Consider the following 24,297-nt stretch of genomic DNA (forward strand, 5'->3'; position numbering starts at 1 on the left):
GTTTAGACATTAATACAGTAAATACTTATTGGTGTACCTCCTTACAGAAGTTTATATGGGAATTGAGGGTGGGTGTAGTTGACCTAATTTGGAATTCAGGTCTTTTTTCCTCTAGAAATACCCTTATCTCCTGGATTAGATGAGATTTAAACAGAACTGGATTAAACATACCTGCATTTATGTTCTTTTTTGTTAATAATTTGCTGAAGTTTATCATTGAAATATGAAGGCTACAGCTTCCCCTGTAATTATAATTCCATATCACCACATGTATTCTGTGTTGCTTTTATTTAATGAAAAAGGCTAGTTTCAAATCTACATTAAGCTGAGCTGAATACAAAGTCTGAGTGAGGGAGGCCAGGTGTGTGGTCTTGTTTGTAAAAACATGGCTACTGTCCTTTGGCCTTAAAACTTCAGGAAAGGCACTTCAAAGGGCTTCGTGTTTGCGTGTTTCAGTGCCAGGGCATAGGAGTAGACCCTGGCGTCCACTGTCAGATGCTCTTCGGCTACCAAAGCTACAGGAAGCAAAGAATACAAGTTAGATTTTGAAGAAAATAAAGGAGAATACCCCTTACCAATCAATTGATACGGACTGAGCTCCTACTATGTGCCAGTTCCCACGCTCAATGGAGATAGAGCAGGGAACAAGACCTATTCTGCCTTCTGGGATCTTGCCCTAGTCAGAAGACGAAAGGATATATAAGCAGGAGTACATTTCCAGCAAAAGCCCAGAAGAAAAAAGAGGAAAGGCAGGAGACCACACACATCAGAGGTGAGGGCTTGATGCGTCAGAACAGCAGAGCTGTAAGTTGATAGATGCCATCACTACTTCTTCGAGAGCTCACTCTCGGGATGGGGGTAGGGGGTGACCCTCCAGGTCCTTCTCTCGGGATCCGAGCATCTTCTCCACTGCCAGGAGCACAGACTTTGCACCTGTAAGGTCAGCCACACGCACCACTGCACTAGCACAATGAGGTCACGGGAGCGTAGTCGTGCCCGTGGCTTTGAGGGGAGCTTCTGTTTTGCTCAGGCAGAGGGTAGCAGACCTGGAATCTGTCACTTGTTTTCCTAGCCATTAGCTTAGGCACAAGCTCAGAGGCATGCTGATCCCTGAAGGGAGGCCGGTGTCCTAACTCCTCTGTGCAGGGCAGGGGCTGGGAAGTGCTGAAAGCTCTATCGCGTAACCAACTGACCTCGAGAGACTTTCCTCCCAGCCTCTAAAATGTGATCTGTTGAATAAATGGTTTGATTACTGTATTTCAATTCTAATAAAGCTAGGAAAAATGGTTCTTTCCCCCTTTTCCTCTATGGAGCTGCCCCTCTCTTCCTCCCTCCCTCCCTCGCTCTCGCACTATTTATTGTCCCCTCTTCTAAGGCTAGATCTAGGGAGGTGAAGTTAGATGGAAGGGAGAAAGAAGTTCTTTAAGGAATGCTTCTTTCCTATAAAAACGCAGTGCAGACATACAGCGTCTAACATTTAAGCCCTTCTGTGCCAACATTATCTTGTTTAATTGTACTCACGCTCCCAGGGGACAGGGGTGACCTCTCCTTCCTGTTTTCGGAGAAAAGCCCGGAGAGGCTGTGGCACGTTTTCAAGGTTATACCCAGTACACAGTCGGCTGAACCTCAGACCTAGTCAGACCCGACAGACTCAAAGTTGTGCTGCCTGTTACTGGCAGCCCAGCTTTTCTCTGAGGAAACGAGGGCTGCCTGTCTCCAGTAGGCGCATTTCTCACTCTGAGCTCTTGAGGGGCTTAACCTACCTTAGGTCTAGTTTAAAAAAATTTTTTTTAACGTTTGTTTAATTTTTGAGACAGAGACAGAGCTCGAGGCAGGGAGGGGCAGAGAGAGAGGGAAACACAGAATCCCAAGCAGGCTCCAGGCTCTGAGCTGTCAGCACAGAGCCCGTTGTGGGGCTCGAACTCACAAAGTGTGAGATCATGACCTGAGCAAGTCGGACGCTTAACTGACTGAGCCACCCAGGTGCTCCAGGTCTAGTTTTTAAAAAGGCAAACTAGGAAGGAAAGCTTTCTAGGAAAGCTGAATTACAGTAGTTCTTGGAAGCTTATATTTACTTTAATTAATTTATGAATATTCATTTTTGACAGAGACAGAGCATGAGTGGGGAACAGGTGAGAGAGAGAGACACACACACATAGAATCTGAAGCAGGCTCCAGGCTCTGAGCTGTCAGCACAGAGCCCTACGCGGGGCTCGAACCCACAGACCGTGAGATCGTGACCTGACCTGAAGTTAGACGTTTAACTGACTAAGCGACCCAGGCGCCCCTCATGTTTACTTTTAAAACAACAGAGACATTAGAAATAAAATTGTAAGCACTGGTAGTTATGGAAGGGGAGAAAGAGCCCCCAAAGCCTCAGGTCAAATAGTGTTTCAAGCGAATTTTTGAAGTAAAAACTGTTAAACATTCGAGTTAGGACGATTATCTGTTCCTTTACAAATGAGTGAATGGGGACTTAGCAGCCAGCATGGAGATGCTCCCCGAAGGGCCTCGGTCAGGTTTCCAGTAGAGCATAGCCTAATGTCGTTTTACCAAAGGACATCTGCCCACATAACCTTATTCAATTTTTTACAAAATCCTGAGTAGATGGGCTGGCCAGAAATTACACACTGTAATTACATGACCAGTAGTTTACTAGGGTGACGCTGTTAGTTTGGTTTATTATATCAGCATATTGCTCTTTGTATATAGTAGATACCTCAATCTTTGTAGAGAGAATCTTGTTAAATTCTCCTTTAACTTCTACCCTGCACGAAGTACCATCCAACACTCTAGCATTTTTGAGGATCAGCTAAAAGATACGTACTTAGGCCTCTGCAATGCCATGGGTTACAGACACGAGGTGTAGAAGTCTGGGCTCATCTGCAGGAAGATGACTTTGGCTATTCTATAGGGAAAAAAACCCACTGAAAGCTTTCAACTTGACACAGAATGTTTTGCTCATATTTTCAAACTCTATGCCACCCAGCAAGGAAAATTGTTGGTTAACTGCAGCTCGACAACATTTCTAGGTATGTGACTTTAACGAGGAAGAGTGTGAAGAGTGCAACTCAAGTTCGTTCCTCACCGAATGGGACTGGGGGTGGGGAAAAATCAAGAAAACTGGGGAATAGTCTTAAGAATGCTTACCATCAAGTCTCTTCAGCAGGTCATTCTTTGGTAAGGAAATTACTTCGACAAATTCTAAACAAACAAAGTGCAAGTGAAAACGAAGCTCAAGAATTAGAGAGCCTACCAGAACACCACGACATGCCTGTGGCCATCTCCACCGCGCCAGGCCAGACACGTCAGCTGCGGCGAGCTGGGTAACATACCTCCGTCTCCTGAAAAAAACAGAAGGAGGACATTGCAGCAAGGTCTGCTGCCCTAAAACACTGCATGAGTTTGGTGCAAGACACACCAAAAAGGGCGTAAGAATTCAACAGAGACCTGGGTCCCTACTGATTTAACCTACGTACATTAGATTCTATGTACAATCTATGTAGACTATATTAGATTCTATAGATTTTAAGAGATCTATATAAGAAACAATCCAACAGTACAAAATTATTGTTCTCCAAATCAAATGTTTTAGAGCAAAACTTAAAGCACGTTCTATAATACACTAGGTGTTTTTAAATTGTTAAAACATGAAATTTACCATTTTAACCATTATTTTAATGTTTATTTATGAGAGGGAGAGACAGCGTGAGCAGGGGAAGGGCAGAGAAAGATGGAGACAGAATCCGAAGCAGGCTCCAGGCTCTGAGCTGTCAGCACAGAGCCCGGCGCAGGGCTCGAACCCATGAACCATGAGATCCTGACCTGAGCTGAAGTTGGACGTTCAACCGACTGGGCCACCCAGGTGCCCCTTAACCAGTTTTAATGGTGCAATTTAAAGGCATTAAATACATTCACACTGCTGTGCAGTTATCAGCACTATCCTTCTCCAGAACCCTTTCAGCAACCCAAACAGAACCTGGGTGCCCATTAAGTAGTATGTCCCCCATATAGTAGAAGAGGACCTCTCTTCTACTTTGTTTCTACGAATATTTTAGGTAACCTCAAGAGTGGAATCACAATATTTACACTTTAAAAACTTTTTTTTCTTAAGTAAGCTCTACACCCAAACATGGGGCCCAAACTCAGAACCTTGAGATCAAGAGCTGTGCGTTCCACGGACTGAGCCAACCAGGTGCCCCAATTTAATTCTCTGTCTGGCCTGACGAAGCACTCAGCACCACGTTACCGGAGGTCACCCCACTCAGCAAGCCCCACCCGGGCTGCTGGCTGGCTGGAACTCCACTGTGCATATTCACCATGTTTTTCTGGTCCGCTCATCTCCCAGTGGACACAAGTGGCATCTACCTTTTGGGTACTGTGATGCTGCGTGGACACTGGTTTGCAAGTCCCTCTCTGAGCCCCTGCTTTCGGTGCTTTGGGGTGTAAACCTCAGAGGGGTCTTGTTGGCTCCTGTGACAATTCCCTTCACCTCTGAGGACTGGCAGACTCCTCCACGGCAAGTTCTATGCGTACTTGCAAGTCTGAACGTTGAGTGTTTAAAATCAGCTGTGAGGGGCACCGACACGTTCAGGAGCCACTGAGGCGGTGAGAAACGGAAGGATGTGGCTGTGGTGTGTGACACCCCCTTCAATGGGGTAGGAGACAACAGAGAGCTGACAGGCGTTAAAGCTGGAGTCCCAACTTGCTAACAAGTCTAACAGAACAAGGAGTTTCCCCAGCGTTTCTCTAAGCAGGGAGCTCAGTCCACAACAACCAGCCGCAGGCCTCTAACGACCAGTCTTGCCACTGTCACAGCCACGCGAAGGCACACGTCTGTGATTCTGAAGATTTCCACTGTTTCCTCTTCAGACCTGGCGCTCATGTTACTAAGTGGGAATAAACTCCGTACAGAAAATAGGGAAATGGGAGAATTTAACATTTTATAAAGAATGCATAAAATCAGCTGAGTGTTAAAAACACTATAGGACCCAAAAGGGCCTGGAGTACTGACGAAGTATCTACAGACCTGTCACTCTTCTCTTCTCACCAAGGAGAAACCCAGTTCGGAGCGAGGTAACCAATCATCAGTGCACCAGAACCACCTTACCCGTAGCCGACGCGCACTCACCTGGCTTTGGCTTAGGCCTCACGTTTTCAGCATCATCTCCGTTGATAGTTACGGTCACAATGTGTGTGGTACAGCTTGTCAAGCCGGGATCCATACATACAGCTACGGAGAGAAGCAATCAATCACCTTCAAGGACACCAGTCAGATTCGATGGGTTTCGTTACTCAGATGCCTTCGGAAGGAAACTGGGCTCAGGACTCACAGTGCACACAGAGCCCGGGCAGGAAACTATGCTTGGCCTGATTCGCTCAGCATACGCTGGAGGACGGCACAGCACACCCATTTCCCCCCAGAGTTCCTGGGTTAAGCGCGCTAAGTCTGGGGGGAGACAGTACTGATGTTGTCAGATCCTTTCACCACTTTGAGAAGAAAAATCTAGTGAGGAGGCACGTGGAGGAGGGAAGTCAGAAAGCTTAGGATCTGGCAAACTGTGGAAGGTAAGCCAATCTGCCATCTCTTCTCCAGCTTCAGGGCCTCGTGCGGAGGGGAGGCTCACGTGTACACAGGGACTGAACCTAGTTAGGATTTCTCCCCCGGGAATTAGCCTCGGCGAAATATCCCTTACACCGAGAACAGTGTACTGGTTGGTGAACCGTCAAGGGTCTGTCCCCAAGTACACGCCTGGAGAGCAGTACAAACCTGGAGAGCACTCTGCAACGTCACCTTTGTAGCCAGTTTCTTCCTCGAGTTCCCGAAGAGCTGCTGCTTCCGGGCTCTCGTTTTCATCAATGAGACCTGCAAGTCCAAACTGTTTGTGAGGCGAGAAGGAAATCCTCTCCTTCTGATACTATTGCTGCTGAGCTACGTGAGACGGACCAGAGGACTGTGAAAACTGGTGGTATGGGTCAGACTGACTGAGGCTTGGAGCTCTCCAAAGAGAAAAGGCAGGGGAGCCTGGGTGGCTCAGTAGGTTGAGCATCCGACTCTTGATTTCAGGTCAGGTCATGAGATCGAGCCCTGCACTGCGCTCAGCACTGGGCGTGGAGCCTGCTTGGGATTCTCTCTCTCTCTCTCTCTCTCTCTCTCTCTCTCTCCCTCTGCCCTTCCCCTGCTCACACACTCACCCTGTCTCTCAAAAAAAAAAAAAAAAAGGCAAAAGAATAACACCCCAGGCAGAGTAAGGAGGTCCTGACAGCTGCCATCTGTTCCTCTTACTCAGACCCCGGCTGTACCCGCAGGTTTCTCAGCAGCACAGAAAGCACTGACCCGTGTGGACTGCTAACTGGCTTGGCGCCGACGGCCCGATGGCCCAGCTTACGGACCCGGCTGTGTGGCACGGCCCAGGAAGCCTGTCACTCTTTTCAGGTTCCCCGTGTGACCCTGTCACCTATCTTGCTTTCCTCCCTCGCAGAGCGATACTGAGTCCGTAAAGAAATGCCAGGATGAGTAAGACCTGCGAGGGAGGAAGGGAGGCTGGCGGACTCGAGACACGGGCAGTGCTCGCAGCGAGCACTAACCAGGGAAGCTGAGTGCGGAGGACCGTAGAACGCAGATTATTTCACCCGAAAAGGAAATGATGCAAAGAAAAAAGTGAAACGCAGGCTATTTAGTTACTTTTAAAGTTCTTAATTTCTTCAGTGAAATGGCAGGTACACGAGAAAAGAAAAAGTTGTGACGCATTTTCGTGGGCTAGAATTTCAGCACAAAACGTACCCCACCGAGTGAGTGAGATCTAATCTCTTCAGACGCGAAGAGCCCAGTTAGGTGCTCTGATGACACAGTGCCCCACACTCTGGAAAGCTCTACTTTCTGTGCAACTCAAGAGAATATTCTAGTGGAATTTAAGGCAGTTTCCCCACCTGCCTACATACAGGAAGACCAAAATGTCTTTTCCAGTCATAGGTTTTGGAGTTAAGAGTCTGGCCTAGTTATTACTGTGAGTTTCTTGTCAGAAGCAGGCTGCTAGTGATAGAAAATGAACTCACTTGGCAAATGAGGGAAGAGCAATTCCTCAAAGAGAAGCCAGAGAAAATATTGCTGAGAGGTCGGTGGCCTGGGACCACACCCTCGCCTCCCCTCAGGGGGTTAGCGCATCCAAGAGTGCATTTGAGGGATGCATTTTTTTATTAACATAAACCACCCAGAATAGATAAGAAGGTGTCACGTGTCCAAGCGCTGGCCTTCTAGGTGTTCCAGGTGCTGGGCCCAGCGGTCAAGGACTCACCTGCGGGGAATTCCAGGCAGTAGCCTCCCATGGGCGGTCGGAACTGCTTCACCAGAACGATGCACTCATAATGCAGCGTCCGCTGCAGCACTGGGATGACCGCCACACCTGGGACCAGGAGAGAAAACCAAGGAAGCCCCTCATGAAATCAGGGAGAACTTAGTACGGGGTCAAGGACAGAATTCCCACCTACGCGGACCTCTGCAGAGACCCAGTTCTCAGCCTGCAGCAGCCAGACCGTTGGTGAGGTTATACTGGTCTATGTGCGCTTGTATTTCCTTCAAGCGATAAATCGAGTCAGTCCCAGTGTCTGTAGCAGATGCTGACTAAATTAGAGTCTATTGTTTTAGGATAAAGGACCTTTTCTCCCAAGGAGTATTTTACTTGGCCTTCTGAGAGAACACAGACAAAACCCCAGTGCATTCTGGAAAACAAAAACTACCTACAAGGAGTTCTGGGCTCCCTCCCTCCCCCCAGCTCTCGGGGCAGACAAAGACAGGGACAAAAACAGCAGCCATTGCAGCTACTCTGTTCATTTCCAGGACAGAGACACAGAAGGGCACGTGAACTGAACGGACGGTCTCTTCTCCTAATTCCATGCCCTCGTCAATTTATAAACCAACTGGTTCATCATCAAGTAGTTCCAAATAGTTTTCCAAACTAAAGGCTCTCACCTAGGTCCTTTGAAGAGAACTCAGAGGATTTCTAGAAGTCCTATCTAGACACGGCATGTGGCTTCACATTATATGGACTTCTGTTTGACTATAAATATTAGTTATACTTTCCCCTCAAAACCACTGGGACGGGGCCCAGATAACAGGGGCCAGAAGTTATTTACAGAGAAAGACTGATTTAGTCACAAAGCACTGCAAAAAGGAACACCAGACTTAAACATAACAGATCATAATCGAAGAGAGCTGCTCTGAGGGCTGGGCTAAAGTAAAGAGAACCCCGCCTCCTGCCGTAAAGCATGGTGACTTCCTCCATGAAGAGTTGTAAGGGGTTTGTGCTCCTACCATCGGCCGACTGCCCCTTCCTGGTCGTACGTTTCACTGTTTCCCACGTTCTGTTCAGGCAGAGAAGCAAAAACAAAATCACTAGTGTCACAGAGGAGAACACCCTTGGGTTTTTAGTCCACAACCAGAACTTTACAAATGTGAAGCATGCAAGTGTGATAATGATGATGGCCAAGGAGACCACAACAATACAGATCCATAAGGGAAAAGCCAATTAATCGTGCTTTCCTGTAGCTTCTGAAACTTTTTCCAAAGAACATGAGCCACCTTACATCTGATCCTCTGAATGGTATCTAAACAGAAGGCCTACTGGTCGCTTAAGCTGTCTTTCAAATTGTTCATTGGGAAGATTTCAGTTTGGATCATAAATCTACAGGTTAGGAGTAAATGAAGCTATTGAGCAGTCTGTGCAAATTAAGCTCCTAGGAGAATTTCCAGCTTTTTTGCTAAGAGTGAATGATACTCTGCAGAATGCGAACCACTGAGACAGTTATTTATGTATAACCTAAAATATAACAGTCTTAGAAAGCAGGGTCATGCCATTTACTAATTGAGGAATTCTTACATTTAGGCGAGTGCTCTATTTTTTATGTTTGTGATCGCTCTCATCTAAGGGAAAAAAGTGAGATGAGGAATGGTAAGTTCCTGCTCCCTTTTATGGCTTTATTCCTTCCTGATGGGCTATTTGTTTTTTGGAGAACACGTCCTGAGAATCCCCTTACTGGTACAATGGTGTTTGAAGGGGAAGGACATATGAAGGGAAGTCCCCTTCACTCTTATCCCTTAAACCGGAAAGAAGTAGTGGAAAGCAATGGGAGTGAAGAAGCAAATCAACTTTGGACCAAGAGAAATAAGACGTCTGAGTGGCTCTGGGGACCGGGGTAAGGAAGGTGTCAACATCTGCCTCCCTCAGGAAGAGCAGGTATGATGAGACGGACCGCCCAGAGGAGCCTCACACTTTTTAAATGGCTGTGCTTAAGGCCGGGACTGTGTCACATTTTCTATTTCTTAGTCACATTTCTATAAATCCAGATACTTAGTCTAGTTTAAAAAAAAAACACCTTTCTGTAAACTGTAGATCTCTTGGTATTATACCCAGATTCGAACAGCGAATGTGTCAAAATGAGCCTATGAAAACCACACACTGCTGTGACGACTCATAACCGCCCAACATTCCTGTTAGTAACAAGAAGCCAACCAACAAGCAATTCTGATAAAATAGTACAGATGGCAAGAGAGGAGACACCTTTTCAGCTCTCTCTGCCGCCCCTTAGGGTTAGTCCTAAGACTGCAGAAGGTAGTGCTGGGAGGGGCCGTGAAGGGGCCGTCCCAAATACACCTGGGACAAGAGGAACAGAGAGTAGCGTCATTATAGTGGTTAAGATGATGTAAAATAACCGGTAACGAGCCGTGCATCATGAGCAATGAAACATAAATCCATTTATACAGGATCCTGGAATCGGGACGCCCCATGGGAGCTCCAGTCATCTTCAAGGGACTCTGAGAGATGAGCATTTGACTGAGTTAGGCAATCTCAGGCCCTACCTGCCCACCAGCTAAGCCCACAGCCACACATCACGTGAGACCATTCCCTCAGGTGTGAAACTAGGGAATTAAGAGTATGTTAGCTCAAAAGCCTCTCGTGGCTTTAGAATTCTGATTCTAGTTAAGTCACTCCATTTTCTGAGTAACTGCCATAGGAGAAAGCTTGTTTTGTGTTCTTCCCCCGGTCCACAAACACAAGAGGCAGGAAGGGCACAAAGGTGACTTCAGCTCTGCCCCTGTATCCTTCAGGGGGCATACTGCCAGTGTGTTTTTACACTCCTGAATTCAGCTCCGTGTCCTTATCCACGAATAACATGGAAGAACAAAGGATTTCTAGCTGCTACTTCATCCTTACCGACATGCTTTTGTATCAGTGTATATGAGTCATGACCTACGTTAAAGTACAGGATTCTCTCTTCAAAGCCCGACACTCTGGTATGAAGGAAATGTCAGTGCTTTACCCAAGAGCTCAAGGAAGACCTACACGTGCAAGAACGGAGGTGAACATGCTATCAACAGGCCACAGAAGCAGGTACTTGGTAGGCAGGCGTTAGAGTGCACGCCTCAGCTACTCAAACAGCCTCCCCGGAACTGAGACCTGGACACGAGTATCCCGAAAAGAGTCTCCACGTGATTCGGATGCACGTCCCTGATTAAGAAACGCTGAAGGAGGAAGAGGAGTCCAGTGAAGAAAGGAGATGGGGCAAATGCACACGCATTCTTTAGATTAATCCGTCTTAATATGATTAAGAGTCATATTTGTGTTACAAACTCCACAGTTGAAAGAGAGCCAAACTGTATCATTACAAACTGGGTTCCAACCCGTCTATGTTTTCACAAGTATCAGTTGGTTTGAACATACTGTGTTCCTTAGGCTCGGGCCCGGCCACATTTCTGTGCTGTATCCCTGCTCCTGCTGTTCATTCCCTATTTAGTCCTGCACATCAGGGTCTCTTTAAACAAGTGTTCTGCTGAACGCTTCCCCTGTGCTGATGGGTGGTAGCGCACTTGGCTTTCTTACTTTGAGGTTTTAACTTAATGGTGGTCTGGATAGCTTAATGTTTCCCACAGCCCTCCAATACCGCCCTTTGGAGTATTTTTGCTCGTTTAGTAGATATAATTAAAGTGGTTTCAATTACTGGTAAGCCCATGTACTCTCACACTGATGACAGAAGTATTTCCTCACAAAGAAAGTCTACATTCTTACTTGATTCCTTAGCACATGGGAGTTTTTTTCTGAAATGAATTTATATCATGTAATCTGCATACTTTTAAATTTAGTCTTATTTTTGTATTTTCTCATTCTATTTCATTCCTTTTTATATTTCACTAGGGAAATGTTTAACACTTTTCTCTGATAATTTTAATATAAAAAATTTCTCTTCAGAGCAGGGTGAAAGAAGCTAAAAAAATTCTAAACAGAAAATTTGGAAAACAGAAGAAAAAAGGTTTACCACACGGCTGCCATTAATGTTTCGCCAATTTTCCTCCTAATCTTTTCTTATATATTATTTGGAAAGAATTTAAAAAGCATACACACAATTTCCTACTTTATTATCAACTTAATAACTTTTCTCAACTTGCTAGATTGTCTTCAGAATCTGCTCTGTAGATAACTGCATATACTCTAACAAATGAATACACTGAAAAGTTATTTCCCCGTTTTTAAACTGCGAATTGACATACAATATTGTATGTGAGGTGTAGAACACAGTTACTCAATAATTATATACATTACAAAATGGTGACCACAATAAGGGTAGTAACCATGTGTCACCCTGCAAAGCTGTTATAGTATTATAGATTATACGTCCTTATACTGTATGTATTTTTATTATGCTACACTAGAACAATTATTTCCCAAGCTTTAAGATGGTTAGGGTGCTTTCGGTTTGTTTTAATTTTTTTAAATTTTGTGAACACTGGGTGCTTTCAATTTGGCTTTGTTTTTTTAAATTTTGTGAACATTTTTCATGCATTAAATGACCCCAGACAGTCTCAGGAGTGAGATTACTGGGGTTGAAGGGTGTTAAATCTTTATGGGCAGTTGGTACATACTGTGAAATGCTTTGCAAAACTTTTTTTTTCTTTTTTCTTTTACAATTTACATTTCCATGAGCAAGGTGTAAAGCATGTAAGTTTTACCTCAAACCCAGCAATGTTCTCTCCTTCCTCCTTCTAATTTAGAAATTAAAACCTGGTCGGGCTCTGTGCAGACAGCTCAAAGCCTGGAGCCTGCTTCAGATTCTGTGTCTCCCTCTCTCTCTGACCCTCCCCTGCTCATGCTCTCTCTCTTTCACTCCCAGAAATAAACAAAACATTAAAAACAATTAAAAGAAAAAAAACCCCTGGTGTGGCTCAGAGGAGGAAATGTGGATTGTTAATTACTCTGCTGCTTTATCAGCTTCAGTTAGGGCTTGGCCCAAATTTCTGGTTCATTCTAATCTAATCTACTCAGGGCGAATGGTGTTAAAATCAATTCCTGATTACTTAATGTAACAAATTTACAATGTAATTGTATTCAGCGATTAGAAGTAACCCAAACATTCTGACAGTGGGAAAATACGGATTTTTCATTTAAGGCCGAGTTTACAATGAAAAAAGTATCAGTTTATGCCAGACACTAAGTGGAGACCCCAAGAACCCAAATACTGAGCATTTTACAAAAGGGAAAAAAAACCATTTACCTTATTTTACCAGTAGGATCCATGTACGTCGTTTTTTCAAGCTTGACCCATTTTCCTTCTGAAATTAACTAAAAGGAGACAGTAAGTTGGGAGGCTTTTAAACCGAGGATTTTATTTAGAAGGTGTTTTCTTTCAGATTTTCTCTGTGTGGCCCTCCCGGGGATCACGTTTCCCTCCCAATAATTAGTGCAGGTTTTCAGTTCAAAGTTTGGGAAGTTGTCTTCCTGAAGGGTGGTTCTGCTGCTTTTTGGGGTTTTGGAAGTAATACTGAGAGGTGGAAAGAAATGATAGTTGAAACACTCCTGGGTGGGGGTGGGGGGGGCAGACAGGGAGGACGGAGGAGTGAGGGGTTTTCTGGGACCCAGTGATCTATCCCCTGAGCCCGTTGCTTGTCACACAGGTGTGTTCAGTAGGTAGCAAGCCATCAGTAGCGGTTTACAATCAGTGACGACAGGGAAGGCTGTCTGAGGAGACCACGTCCGATGACTGCAGTGGCACGTGCGCTTCCCACCCAACCTGAGACAGGCAGCCCGAGTCGTTCTGCCTGGACACCGCGTTTTGAGTTTCAGTTACGAGGACTAACTTACTGCCGGCACTACCCTCAACTGAGAGGGGAGGGTCCCTGCAGGCAGAAAGCAACGCGTCCTCCTTACTATCCTATCTGTCACTTCTGGCCAGCAGCAACCTACTGATTATCAGCAGATCTAGTCACAGACAACATGGAAAGATTTTTAAACTATAAACAACCTCAGGAAGGTGTCAAGATCTGAGTTCCAAGATGAAGGACTTAAATTTTATCCACTCCAATGGTTCCTGAGGGAAGAGACTTATTAAAAACTAAACTGCATCACATGTCAGACATACATTAGTTTTGGGATTCAGACTACAACTAACAACTTAGATTTTTACTGTTCTTAAACATACGTACAGAGACCATAAACAGTTTACGAAGATGCAAGACTTAAGTATGAAGTGTCTAAACTCTAAAACTCCCATAGGACTTATTCTTCTACCCGGGAAAACCTTTTTAAAATTTGAGAATTTTTATACAAACAGCCACAATCCACTTTAAAACAGTCTTGATTTCACTAGTGCATATAATTAAGAGATACAGTCTTGCTCCCATACGAGAGCAAAATGCGCCTGAGTCCTAAAACGGGAGCAGAACACTGCTCAAAATCGGTCTTTAAGAATTAAATGCAATCGTTTGAAATGATAGTCTACACATTTCATTTGGACTCAGCTCTGTGTGGGGAGAGAGCAGGGTAGTGAAAAACAATTTATACCTCCTCTGAAATAATAGACTGTTTGGTATTTCGAGAAGGATCTCCTGGCTCTTGGTTTTCCATTTTCAAACCGGTCAGTCTTTAGTCCTCAGGTAAGACGTTCACGCTGTAAGATAGTAAGATTTGTTTAGGCTACATTTATTTTTCTGAATGCAACATCTCAACAGAGGCTGCTTGTCAAAGTACTTAAAATGGTTAAAGACTTATCTGTCATCAAGGCTGCTTTGCTTGCGTGAGCCTGGGAGGACTGACCCAGACGGCGGGTCAGTGCAGAGGCCCCAGGATATATGCGGGAAAGAACCGGCAGCCGTTCCAGTTAGATTCAGCCCGTGTTGGCTAAGCTCCTCCGGGGCCGGCACCAGGCACTGACACTTCCATTCTTGCATTTTCTGACTCCAAATTTAAAAACTTTCCAAGGGAAACAGTACAAAAGTTGTATACCATTCCCCATTCCCACCCCTTAACCACTGTCCCTTATCTACCCTTTACAGCTCAACTGTAAGAGCTGTAGGGGCTTTTTCTGGCTCCCATAAATATATATATATATATTTAAAACTGGTAGTAAATGGATATACCATTTTGATAATTTCAAAATGTGCAGTTCAGGAGAATGAAACACAATCCCATTGTTGTGGCCTGTTCACTTTGAAGTTTTAACACGTATCACAGTCATGGTTGTCCATGAGTTGCCAAGTATCACCACGTCCGTGGTGGAAAGAAAAGGCTCATCTCTTGTTATCCGCTACTACATCCTCTGTTCTTGGCTTATTCTCCCACAATGTCTAAAGATCTTTTTCTGCCCTTGAAATGGACTGAATAACCTGGATGCATACAGAATTATGGGCTGAAAATAACTTTCTATCAGAAATATGAGGGCACAACTCAGTTGTCTTGCTTCTGGTGCTGCCGTTGTGAAATCTGAAGTCATTCTGATTCCTGACCCTTTTTCTACAGGGCCAGTTTTCTTTCTCTGGAAATCTGTAGTTATTCTTGTCTTCACGTAGTTGTTACAATATTATTAACTTTATTCCTATGCTGTACATTACATCCCTCTGTCTTATTTATAACTGAAATTTGTACCTGTTAATCCCCTTCTCTTATTTTGTCAAGTGGGTCCTTTTAATCTGGAAACCATACTGTGCTTCTTTATGGGGAACTTTTCTTGAATTATTTCACTGGTAATCTCCTTATTTTCTCTGTTCTTTGTTTCAGAAACTGACCTAACTGTTGGACTTCCTAAGCTGATCTTCTGTCTTGCCTTTTTCATTTCTATTTTCTGTTTTCTTATCATCTTTAAAAAATTATTATTTTTATTTTTGAGACAGAGAGAAAGCACAAGCAGGGTAGAGGGCAGAGGGAAACAAAGAGAGAGAGACTCTTTAACAGGCTCCATGGTTATCTAGATGGTGTGGGTACTGGCATAAGGATAGACATATAAACTGATGGAAAAGAGACTCCAGAATTAAACCCATGGGTTTATAGTCAGTTGATTTTTTTTTTTTTTTTGAGAGAGAGAGACTGAGAGGGAGAGAGCAGAGGAGGGGGCAGAGGGAGAAAGACTCTTAAGCAGGCTCCATTATCAGTGTGGAATCTGATGTGGGACTCGATCCACGACCGAAGGATCATGACCCAACTAAAATCAAGAGTTGGATGCTCAACTGACTGAGCCACCCAGGTGATCCTGCTCATCCAATTTTCAACAAAAGTGCCAAGTGTTCCAAGGGGATAAAAAATAGACTTTTCAAGAGATTGTTCTGGGCCTAGATCCATACATTCACAAGGACAAAAATGAACCTCTGCCTAACACCATATATAAAAATTAACTCAAAATAGATCAGAGATCTAATGTAAGAGCTAAAACTACAAAACTCTTAGAAAAAAAATAAGTGTGTATCTTCATGATCCTGGGTTAGGCAATAATCTCTTAGATGCGACACATAAAGTACAGAATCAAAGAAAATAGAAATAACTTGCACTTCATCAAAATTAAAAACTTGTGTGTTTCAAAGGATACCATCAAGACAGTAAAAAACTACTTACAAAATGGGAAAAAAATGTACAAATCTGATAGAACTATATCTGAAATCTGCAAAAAACCCCTTAAAGCCCAATATTGAAAAGACAAATAACAATTAAAAATAGGCAAAGGACTTTCAAAGAAGATATACAATGGCCAATCAGCACATGAAAATATGTCCAGTGTTGTTAGCTATCAGAAAAAGGCAAGACAGGGGTGCCTGGGTGGCTGTCAGTTGAGCGTCTGACTTCAGCTCAGGTCATGATCTCGCGGTTCGTGGATTGAATCCTGTGTTGGGCTCTGTGCCGACAGCTCAGAGCCTGGAGCCTGTTTCAGGTTCTGTATCTCCTCCTCTCTGACCGTCCCTTGCTCACGCTGTCTCTCTTGCTCTCTCAGAAATAAAGAAAAAACATTAAAAAAAATTTTTTTTAAAAAAAGGTAAGTCAAAACCACAATGATACCACACTTCACCCCTACTTTGATGACTATAATAAAAAACAGATGATAACAAGTGTTGGTGAGGAGGTGGAGAAACTGGTGTACACTGCCGGAAGGCATATAAAATGGTGCAGTCACTTTGGAAAACGATCCTCAAAAGGTTAACCATAAAGTTCCCATATATGACCTAGTAATTTCACTCCAAGAGAAATAAAAGCAGTATCATTTGTAACAGCCCCAGAGTGGAAACAAGCCAGACATCTATCATTTGATGAATGGATACATAAAATGTGGTATTCCATTCAGTGGAATAATATTCATCCATAAAAAAGAATGAAATACTAGGGCGGCCCAGATGGTTAAAAAGCACCTGGCTTCAGCTCAGATCAAGATCTCAGTTTGTGAATTCAGGCCCCGCCTCAGGGTCTTCACTGACCTTGCCTAACCTCCTTGGGATTCTCTCTCTCCCCTCCCCCACCCTCGTGTGCTCTCAAAATAAAACTAAAAAAAAAAAAAGGCAACGAAGTACTGATACATGCTTCAACATTGATGAACCTTGAAAACCTGATCCCAAGTGTGAGAAGCCACACACAGGAGGCCAAACATTGTACGATTCCATTTATATGAAATATCCATATAGCAAATCCAGAGACCAAGAAAGCAGATTTGTGGTTGCCAAGACGCTGGGGGGAAGGAGAGAATAGGGAGTGACTGCTTATGGGTATGGGGTTTCTTTTTGATGAAAAATGTTCTAGAATTAAACAGTGGTGATGGTGGCACCATTTTGCGAATATACTAAAAACCAGGGATTTTTACAATTTAAGAAAGCGAATTTCACGGTATGTGAATTGCATTTCAATTAACAAAACAATCACCTTTGCAGTTTTAAAATCCCCAAGAGACAAAGAGTTGGCTTGCTGAAAGCCACGTTAAATTTAAAGGTTGACAAAGCCTGGGAGACAAGTCAAGGAGCTCGGCGTTACAAGTAACCATTTTACTGTCCTCTGGATGTATATTTTGCCCAATACTCAACACATTTTTCTGTTTAAAATTAAGCGTATTTCTGTTGTGTTATTAAGGGGTGATCAACGCTGGTGCTGTGGATTATTATGTGTGCAAGCCTAGGATTTCAATTTCCAATAAGGACTTTGGCAAAGAAGCAAAATTGAGGCCCTAGGTAAGAAAAAAAATGATTTCATGCTGAAGAAATAAAAGCCACTCAATGAAGATGAGAGAAAGAAATGTTGATACATTTTCACACTAAAGAAGAAACTTGAAGAAATACTCACAAACTGTATTAATGTTTGTAAAAAACCAAACAAACATCAACTGTGTATCTTGGGTAACTCGGCTCACACAGCCAACGGCAGACGCAGTAAAAGGCAGGCAGTCTCCTGGATGCTAGGGCTACAGCGGTGTACACAACAGACAAAGGTCCTGTCCTCCACACACTTACTTTCTGGTGGGGAAGGAAGGGAGAAAATTGAGAACAATATACATAATTTATGTCGGAGGCAACACGTTTTCCAGAGGAAGATTAGGAAGAATAAGAGTGGAGAAGGTGGGGTGTGTGTCGAGTGGTCAAGAAAACCCCTTTTTGGGGCACCTGGGTGGCTCAGTTGGTTAAGTGTCCGACTTCAGCTCAGGTCATGAGCTCACCATTTGTGAGCTTGAGCCCCAAATCGGGCTCTGTGCTGACAGCTCAGAGTCTGGAGCCTGCTTCGGATTCTGTGTCTCCCTCTCTCTGTCCCTCCCCTGCTTGTGCTGACTCTGTCTCTCAAAAGTAAATAAACGTTGGAAAAAAATTAAAAAAAAAAAAAAGCAAGCAAGCAAGCCCCCTTTAATTTTGTGACATTTGAAGAGAGGCTTGAAAGTCATACAACAGTAAACTATGTGGATGTAGAGACAGTCATTTAGTTCTATGCAAACTGCATAAGAAAACCGGCAGTGACTTCTGGTTAACTTTTAACTAGCTTTGGTTTATATATGACAGATAACCTACATTGTTCAAGGCAATCAAAGCAGCATGAAAACTAACCATATGTTAAATCGAAGGTTGGCTACTGGTCAATGTTTGTGGTTTCTACACCTGGAAGTTCTTTGTCTACCTACATTTTTATCTTCCAGATTTCCATTCCTTTTTATTAGTAACATATACATCGGAGGATTATTTCCTCTGCTTTTAATTCTAACACTTAAAAGAAAGTAACTTTTAGGCAACTACGCAACCCCATTTATTGCACAATGTACGTAATCTGTCTGGAACGGGGCAAAATGCCTGGATTAATTTTCTACCTTCTTTTGAAAAAAAATTTTTTTTTTAATGTTTATTCGTCTTTTAGAGACAGAGACTGAATATGAGCAAGGGAGGGGCTGAGAGAGGGACACACAGAAGCCGAAGCAGGTCCAGGCTCCTAGCTGTCAGCACAGAGACTGATGCGGGGCTCAAACCCGCAACCGTGTTATCATGACCTGAGCAGAACCTGGAGGCTCAACTGACTGAGCCACCCAGGTGCCCCTCTACCTCTTTTTGAAAACTGGCATTTTGGTAACTTTTCTGTGCTTATCCAAACGTCTTAAAAACAGGTAACTGCAGGCCTCAAAAGTATAAACACCACCAAAAGTTCGTAAAGGAAGAGCTAGATAATCTGTAACTTTTTCTATGGAAAGGGTTCTTAACTGGATTTCCAGTAAATCTGCACAAAATGAAGCTCCCCACCCCCAGGTGAGGATCTTTAAGGGCAGAAGGGCCACCAGCTCCTTTAAATTATCTGTGTGTCTCCTTATCTTTGTATCTTGATAGCTTCTCTCAGATTGTCAAAGGGATTGTAGATGGCCAAAATGTGGAAAAAGTTTTTTTTAGAGAGAGAGCGTGAGCAGGGGAGGGTCAGAGACAGAGGGAGACACAGAATCTGAAGCAGGCTCCAGGCTCTGAGCTAGATGTCAGCACAGAGCCCAACGTGGGGCTTGAACCCACAAACCGTGAGATCATGACCTGAGCCGAAGTTGGATGCTCAACCAACTGAGCCACCCAGGTGCCCCGAAAAAGTACTTTTCTAAAGGACTCTTTTTCATCTACTCTTCATTTAACCATGTTAGTTAAAATCCCTTATGAAACGTTCTCCTGTAATCAAAAGCTGGATTTTTGGTCAGCAAATGTTAAGCTCTAAACAGTTGTTTCAACAGATCATATTTAAAAATATTGAAGCTAGAATGTTAGAGAGCTAGAAAAACAAAAAAACAAGCTATGGACATAAAAATTCCTAAAAGAAAAAAAGTGGCAAACAGGGCTGAACCTCTCCAGGGTAATTACTTGGAATGCAATTAGCCCCAAGGGGCAACAGTATTTTGTAGCAATCTGCTGACAGCGTAAATAACCAAAAAAAAAAAAAAAAAAAAAAAAAAAAAAAAAAAAAAAAAAAAAAAAAAAAGGTTACAGGGTGATTTCCAAAGTATATTCTTTGCCCTGTGATTCCCAAAATGTTCAGGATAATAAAAGCATCTCAAAAATACTACTGGAACAGAAAAGGAATATTATTTTTGCACCATTTCAAAAACAGAAACTCAATGGTGCCATTTGGGGACTAGTCACTACACGTAGGCAGTACAGAAACAAATGAGGCTCCAACGCAAGCTGCACCCCCCTTACTGTGATAGAGCTTTCCCTAATTGACTCAATGCTATTTTGAGATTTAAAAGTAAAGTGTACATTTTCTCCACTTCATTAGCTAGCATTTCAAATCACCTATGTTTTGCTAATATGCACGTTAGACTTTCTGTTGAGTTCTGTTTTAATTCACAGGATGCATTTTCACTTAGTTTGGTCTGAAACACTGAATGTTTCTGATGTGTTAGCTGTATGATTTTTCCAGGGCACAAACAACCCTAGTGAGGGAAAACATCACAGGATTGTTAGAGTGCCACACAGTGGCAGGCAGGAGGCTAGCTGGCTTTCTGAGCATGGGCAGTTCAAACGTTTGGGTTTGTATATACTAAGTATAAACTGAGCCATATTCCTGCCCTTGGGGACATCATAGTTCAAACTGCAAAGAACCAGAGAGTAAATGCCTATCATAGAGATAATGCAACATCAGGGTGTTTTAAGTGAGTGACAAATCATATCCACTTGGGAGGCAGGGAACATAGCAGACCTTGAAAAGGCTACTACTAAGAGGCCGTATGATATTATGATTTAGATACCAAGAAGGCAGGGAGAGAATTTGAAGTAGAAGGAACCAGCTAAAAAAACAGAGACACTAATGGGGGAAGGGTTGAGAAATTATAGTAGTGTTGGGCAAACTCTGTTGTTTTCAACCTTTCCCTCCCACCCCCTCCAAAAAAAAAAAAAAATCCGGAAACAAAGCCCATGCATATTATAGATGATGTTAACATTTGCAAACACATATCCTAGGGCTTACACAGATGTGGCTCAACGTCTGACCCCTCCCCCAAATTTGCAGGTAACCCTGACTGACCTGCCACAACCCTGACTGTTGCTAGGTAAGCTCCTCTTGGGAACAGCACTTAAAATTTTCTGAAGGGAGGAAGAGAAAGGATTACTTTTTCCCAATTTTAGGTATTTCAGTCTTAGTAATGAGCTGGATTCAGGTTAAGAGGGAGAGGAGTTTGCACTCAGGTTTGTCATTACTCAGTTATTACCATATTGGCATTCCTGCATTTTGCTGAGGTTGCAAAGTGAAGCAAAAATCACAGGAAATAACACCATGGCTACTCTCTCTCAGGTACAAATTGAGTACTGGAAATACCATTTATGCTCAACAAAATAAAAGGTGTGGAAACTCAAATCATAAGCAAAGCTTCTGATGGACCAAGGTCAGGCAGACGGAACAGTTTAATGATTGGATTGAGAAATTTACAATAAGGCATTTTGAAAGAAATTAAGTGGGAGAGGATTAATTTTTGCAAAAATAACTTTATGATCTTGTAAAGTTAAGCATCAAATGCTTGGGCCTGTCCAAGATGCCATTAACATTCTTTCAGAATAATTACACAGAAAAAATCACTTGATTTACAATGAGCAACGATTCAGTTAGTATGGGTACATTTAACAGTCTTGCTTATAGTCATAAAACTTTTAAACCTTTAGTTTCTTTTAAAGATAATATTTTGATCGGTCCTTCTTTGGTACTGCTCATGGTAAAATGTTCGTATCCACATCAAAAGGATCCACTTAACGTGAACTTTCCTTTGCTGACAAAGATGATCCTCTGATAATGAAGACTTCCTGTAGTTAATTTGTCAATTATGGAAAGCCACGGAGTTTCTTTTCTTTTCCTTTCGGACAGAAGTGGGGGTTGGGCGGGGAAGAGCGGTAACTAACATTTTACTGAAATTATGCTACTCGGGTGATTTATAATCATCACATTTACTTCTGGCTGGGAACTAAATACCCTTGGGAAGGTTAATTGGTTACAGCTCTATAGTAATAAGACCAGTAAAGAAGCTCCGGCAAGAGAGGATGTAGGTTTGGTATAGAGTGACAGCAGTGGCCAGGAAGCTTGCATGAGACTTTATTGTTCTAAATCAGTGTCTAGGACAGGGTTTCCACAGCTACTTCCAAGATGTCAGCGTTCAAACATGGTTACACTGAGTTTGAGATAGCAGCGAGATATCCAAGTGGGTAAAACCAGCAGGTAAATGAAAGTTTTAATTTAGAAGATAAGTCATATAGTGGGATTCAAGGAAGCAAAGAAACGTTTTTTCATAATTTAGAACTGTGCAAAAAAAAAACTTCCCCCCACAATCACTTAACTACTGATATTTTTAAGGCATGCATGAGAAAAAGCAACTATTTCAACTGTTGTAAAGGTTTTATTGAAGAAACTGGAGTATAAACACTTGATGGCTAAGTGAAGAAAAGACAAATATGGTGGCTAAGAAAATAATCGAAGGGAATTTAGCTGTATCCATTTAGAATAGTGGTGCATCTGGCAGTAATGCTGACTTATTCGAGGCTGGTGAAATGTGTAATTAGTTACTTAAAATCAACTGTAATACTAAAAAGTCACTGAACACGCTTCTAAAGTATATAGCCTGACTAAAAGACATCTGTGAAAAATTCCTTCCCAGCAGTTTATATTCAAGTTTACAAATTTGGCTGCTTCGCTGCAAATAACTGCAGTTCTGTATTAATGCTTTGCAGCTGCCTCAACCTCTACACTCAGGTTTCCTGGGCTGTTAACATAGGACTCTTCCAGAATGACTGTGTTCCCAGTTTCCAGTTCCACCTACACATCTATTGATTATCTTCAACAGAAAATACCTTACTCCAATTCACCCCAGCACTACTAACATTTCCTTCAGTAGGAACCTGTTTATTTCTAGATCAAATCAAAACAAACATTTAGAGTGATTGCTCCAACCCCCCCCTCCTACCTCCCACATTAGGTCTCTCTTAAATCTGGCAGTCTGGCAGCGTATGGAGCATTGCTTCATTTCCCCTCAAAACAGAAAGGACTGCATAATCCTGGCTCTCAAAACACTTCATGAAAAGCTACTGCCGCCCCTCCCCCAGAATATACTGTAATTTACCTCTACTGGGAAAAATGTATCTTTAAAAGCGATGCTCCCAACTAAACCACTTAGCCAGTAACATTTTTGAGAAAAACAAAACATCGAACTCTTCCGGGGAAAAGCTTTTCACTCCAAACAGACAGAGAATCCTGTAATTCTCCTAATGAATACTTTCCTGAAGAGGCCTGTAGTTGACGGGCTTCCTACCTTCTGATACAAAACTGCTTACACCAGACTGTGTAGTTTTTTAAAAAAGATTTAATTTCTACACCCAACGTGGGGCCTGAACTCACGACCTGGAGATCACCTGAAGAGTGTGCAATTTTAAGGAGATACCTAAAATATGCGCCCTGAGACAGACGTGACTGCGGCAAGTCTAAGGCATGTTACTGTAAGGAGGCGAGGTTTTAAAAGTCATTTCTCAGCAACTAGAAACTGATTCTTTTGAAAAACAAACAGAAGTGTACTTTTAAAATATTCTGTTATCTGGTAGCCAACTGATAACGTCATTACGAAAGAGATACGGAAAATAACGGAGTGATGGAGACAAGAGAAGGAAAAAGAATGATACTGCAAATTTCACTAGACCAGAATTCTTCCACTCTTAGGATCCCGGCCCGGCCCGGCCCGGCTACTGATACAATCTGGGTGTATTTTTCCAGGCTGCTCCGTTGGCAGGGCTGGAAGAAATGCATTTCACGCTCAGAGGAGACACGTCTCCCCTCTCGTCGGTGTTCCCAAATTCACCTCTCCTCCTCTACCTTCAAAGCCGCACTCCCCGGGAGCGCACGGCCAGGATTCTCTCCCTGTCCCCTCAGAGGCCCCCTCCACGTACGAAGAGGTGCCGTCAACCCTCTTTGCAGATGCTTCAACCACTGCACTCAAATGAAGTTAACTGCAGTGGTTTCCTGCCTGCCCTTCTCCGAATAGTCCGGGCTCTTCTCCCGCGCTCCCCGGTCTTCTCTAAACTGGCCCTCCTCTCCGCGCCGCCGCAGCGGCCGCCCCCTCGCTTCCCGGGTCGCGCACCCAGCCGGCAGACTGGGACACGCGCGTGCGGCTGCCCGCACGCACCAGATGTGCTCCCTCCCTCGTCCCCAAAGAGGGGCTTGTGCATGACTGGCCCGCGCCCCGTTACCTACTCCAAGGTGTGGGGCGAAGGGGAGGGTACTCCTTTGGGGAGGGGGACGAAAGAAGAAAGCACGAATCCGGGGCAGCAGTCTCAGAAGACACCGGTACTACTGCTGAAGGCAAAGCCGCACCTCGCGGTGATGAGGCTGTGAGCTCGGCCCCTCCCGCTTCCCGTAGAATCCCCGCCCGTGACCTCGCCTGAGAAAGTTACCTTCCGGGGCGGGGCACGCCTTCGAAGCCGCTTCTCAACACTTCCGGAGTTCCTTTCGCGGGACGCGGACGCGTCGCGTGTGCTGGTGCGTGCGGGTGCGAGTGGCCACGGGAGCGACGCCCCGCGATTCTCCTCCGCTC

The 24,297-nt window shown here is 43.7% G+C and overlaps 1 protein-coding gene across 7 annotated transcripts; it reads right to left on the bottom strand.

The window, feature by feature from the left end:
- Positions 1 to 269: 269 nt before the first annotated feature.
- On the bottom strand, positions 270 to 24,247 carry NUDT5 (nudix hydrolase 5). 7 transcript variants are annotated; one of them, XR_005530829.1, is made up of 11 exons: positions 23,958 to 24,107; positions 13,830 to 13,935; positions 12,544 to 12,611; positions 8,312 to 8,361; positions 7,296 to 7,403; positions 5,771 to 5,866; positions 5,132 to 5,233; positions 3,336 to 3,344; positions 3,151 to 3,204; positions 2,828 to 2,908; positions 426 to 515 (listed from the first exon to the last, which is right to left on the bottom strand). XR_005530829.1 is itself a non-coding variant. In XM_039246003.1 (10 exons), the coding sequence occupies exons 3-10, from the start codon at positions 13,890 to 13,892 to the stop codon at positions 428 to 430; spliced, it is 663 nt and encodes a 220-aa protein (XP_039101934.1). In that variant the 5' UTR covers positions 13,893 to 13,935; positions 17,574 to 17,743; positions 24,158 to 24,241; the 3' UTR covers positions 270 to 427. The 7 variants fall into 7 exon arrangements, 6 of the variants coding, with proteins under 6 accessions (XP_039101934.1, XP_039101936.1, XP_039101935.1 ...); XM_039246003.1 differs by lacking the exons at positions 2,828 to 2,908; positions 3,151 to 3,204; positions 23,958 to 24,107 and adding exons at positions 17,574 to 17,743; positions 24,158 to 24,241 and having other exon boundaries at positions 270 to 515; positions 3,257 to 3,344; XM_039246005.1 differs by lacking the exon at positions 2,828 to 2,908 and having other exon boundaries at positions 270 to 515.
- Between the last annotated feature and the right edge of the window lie 50 nt (positions 24,248 to 24,297).

This window comes from Hyaena hyaena, unplaced genomic scaffold (assembly GCF_003009895.1).
Source record: "Hyaena hyaena isolate Hyena2069 unplaced genomic scaffold, ASM300989v1 scaffold_276, whole genome shotgun sequence".
Taxonomy (NCBI): Eukaryota; Metazoa; Chordata; class Mammalia; order Carnivora; family Hyaenidae; genus Hyaena; species Hyaena hyaena.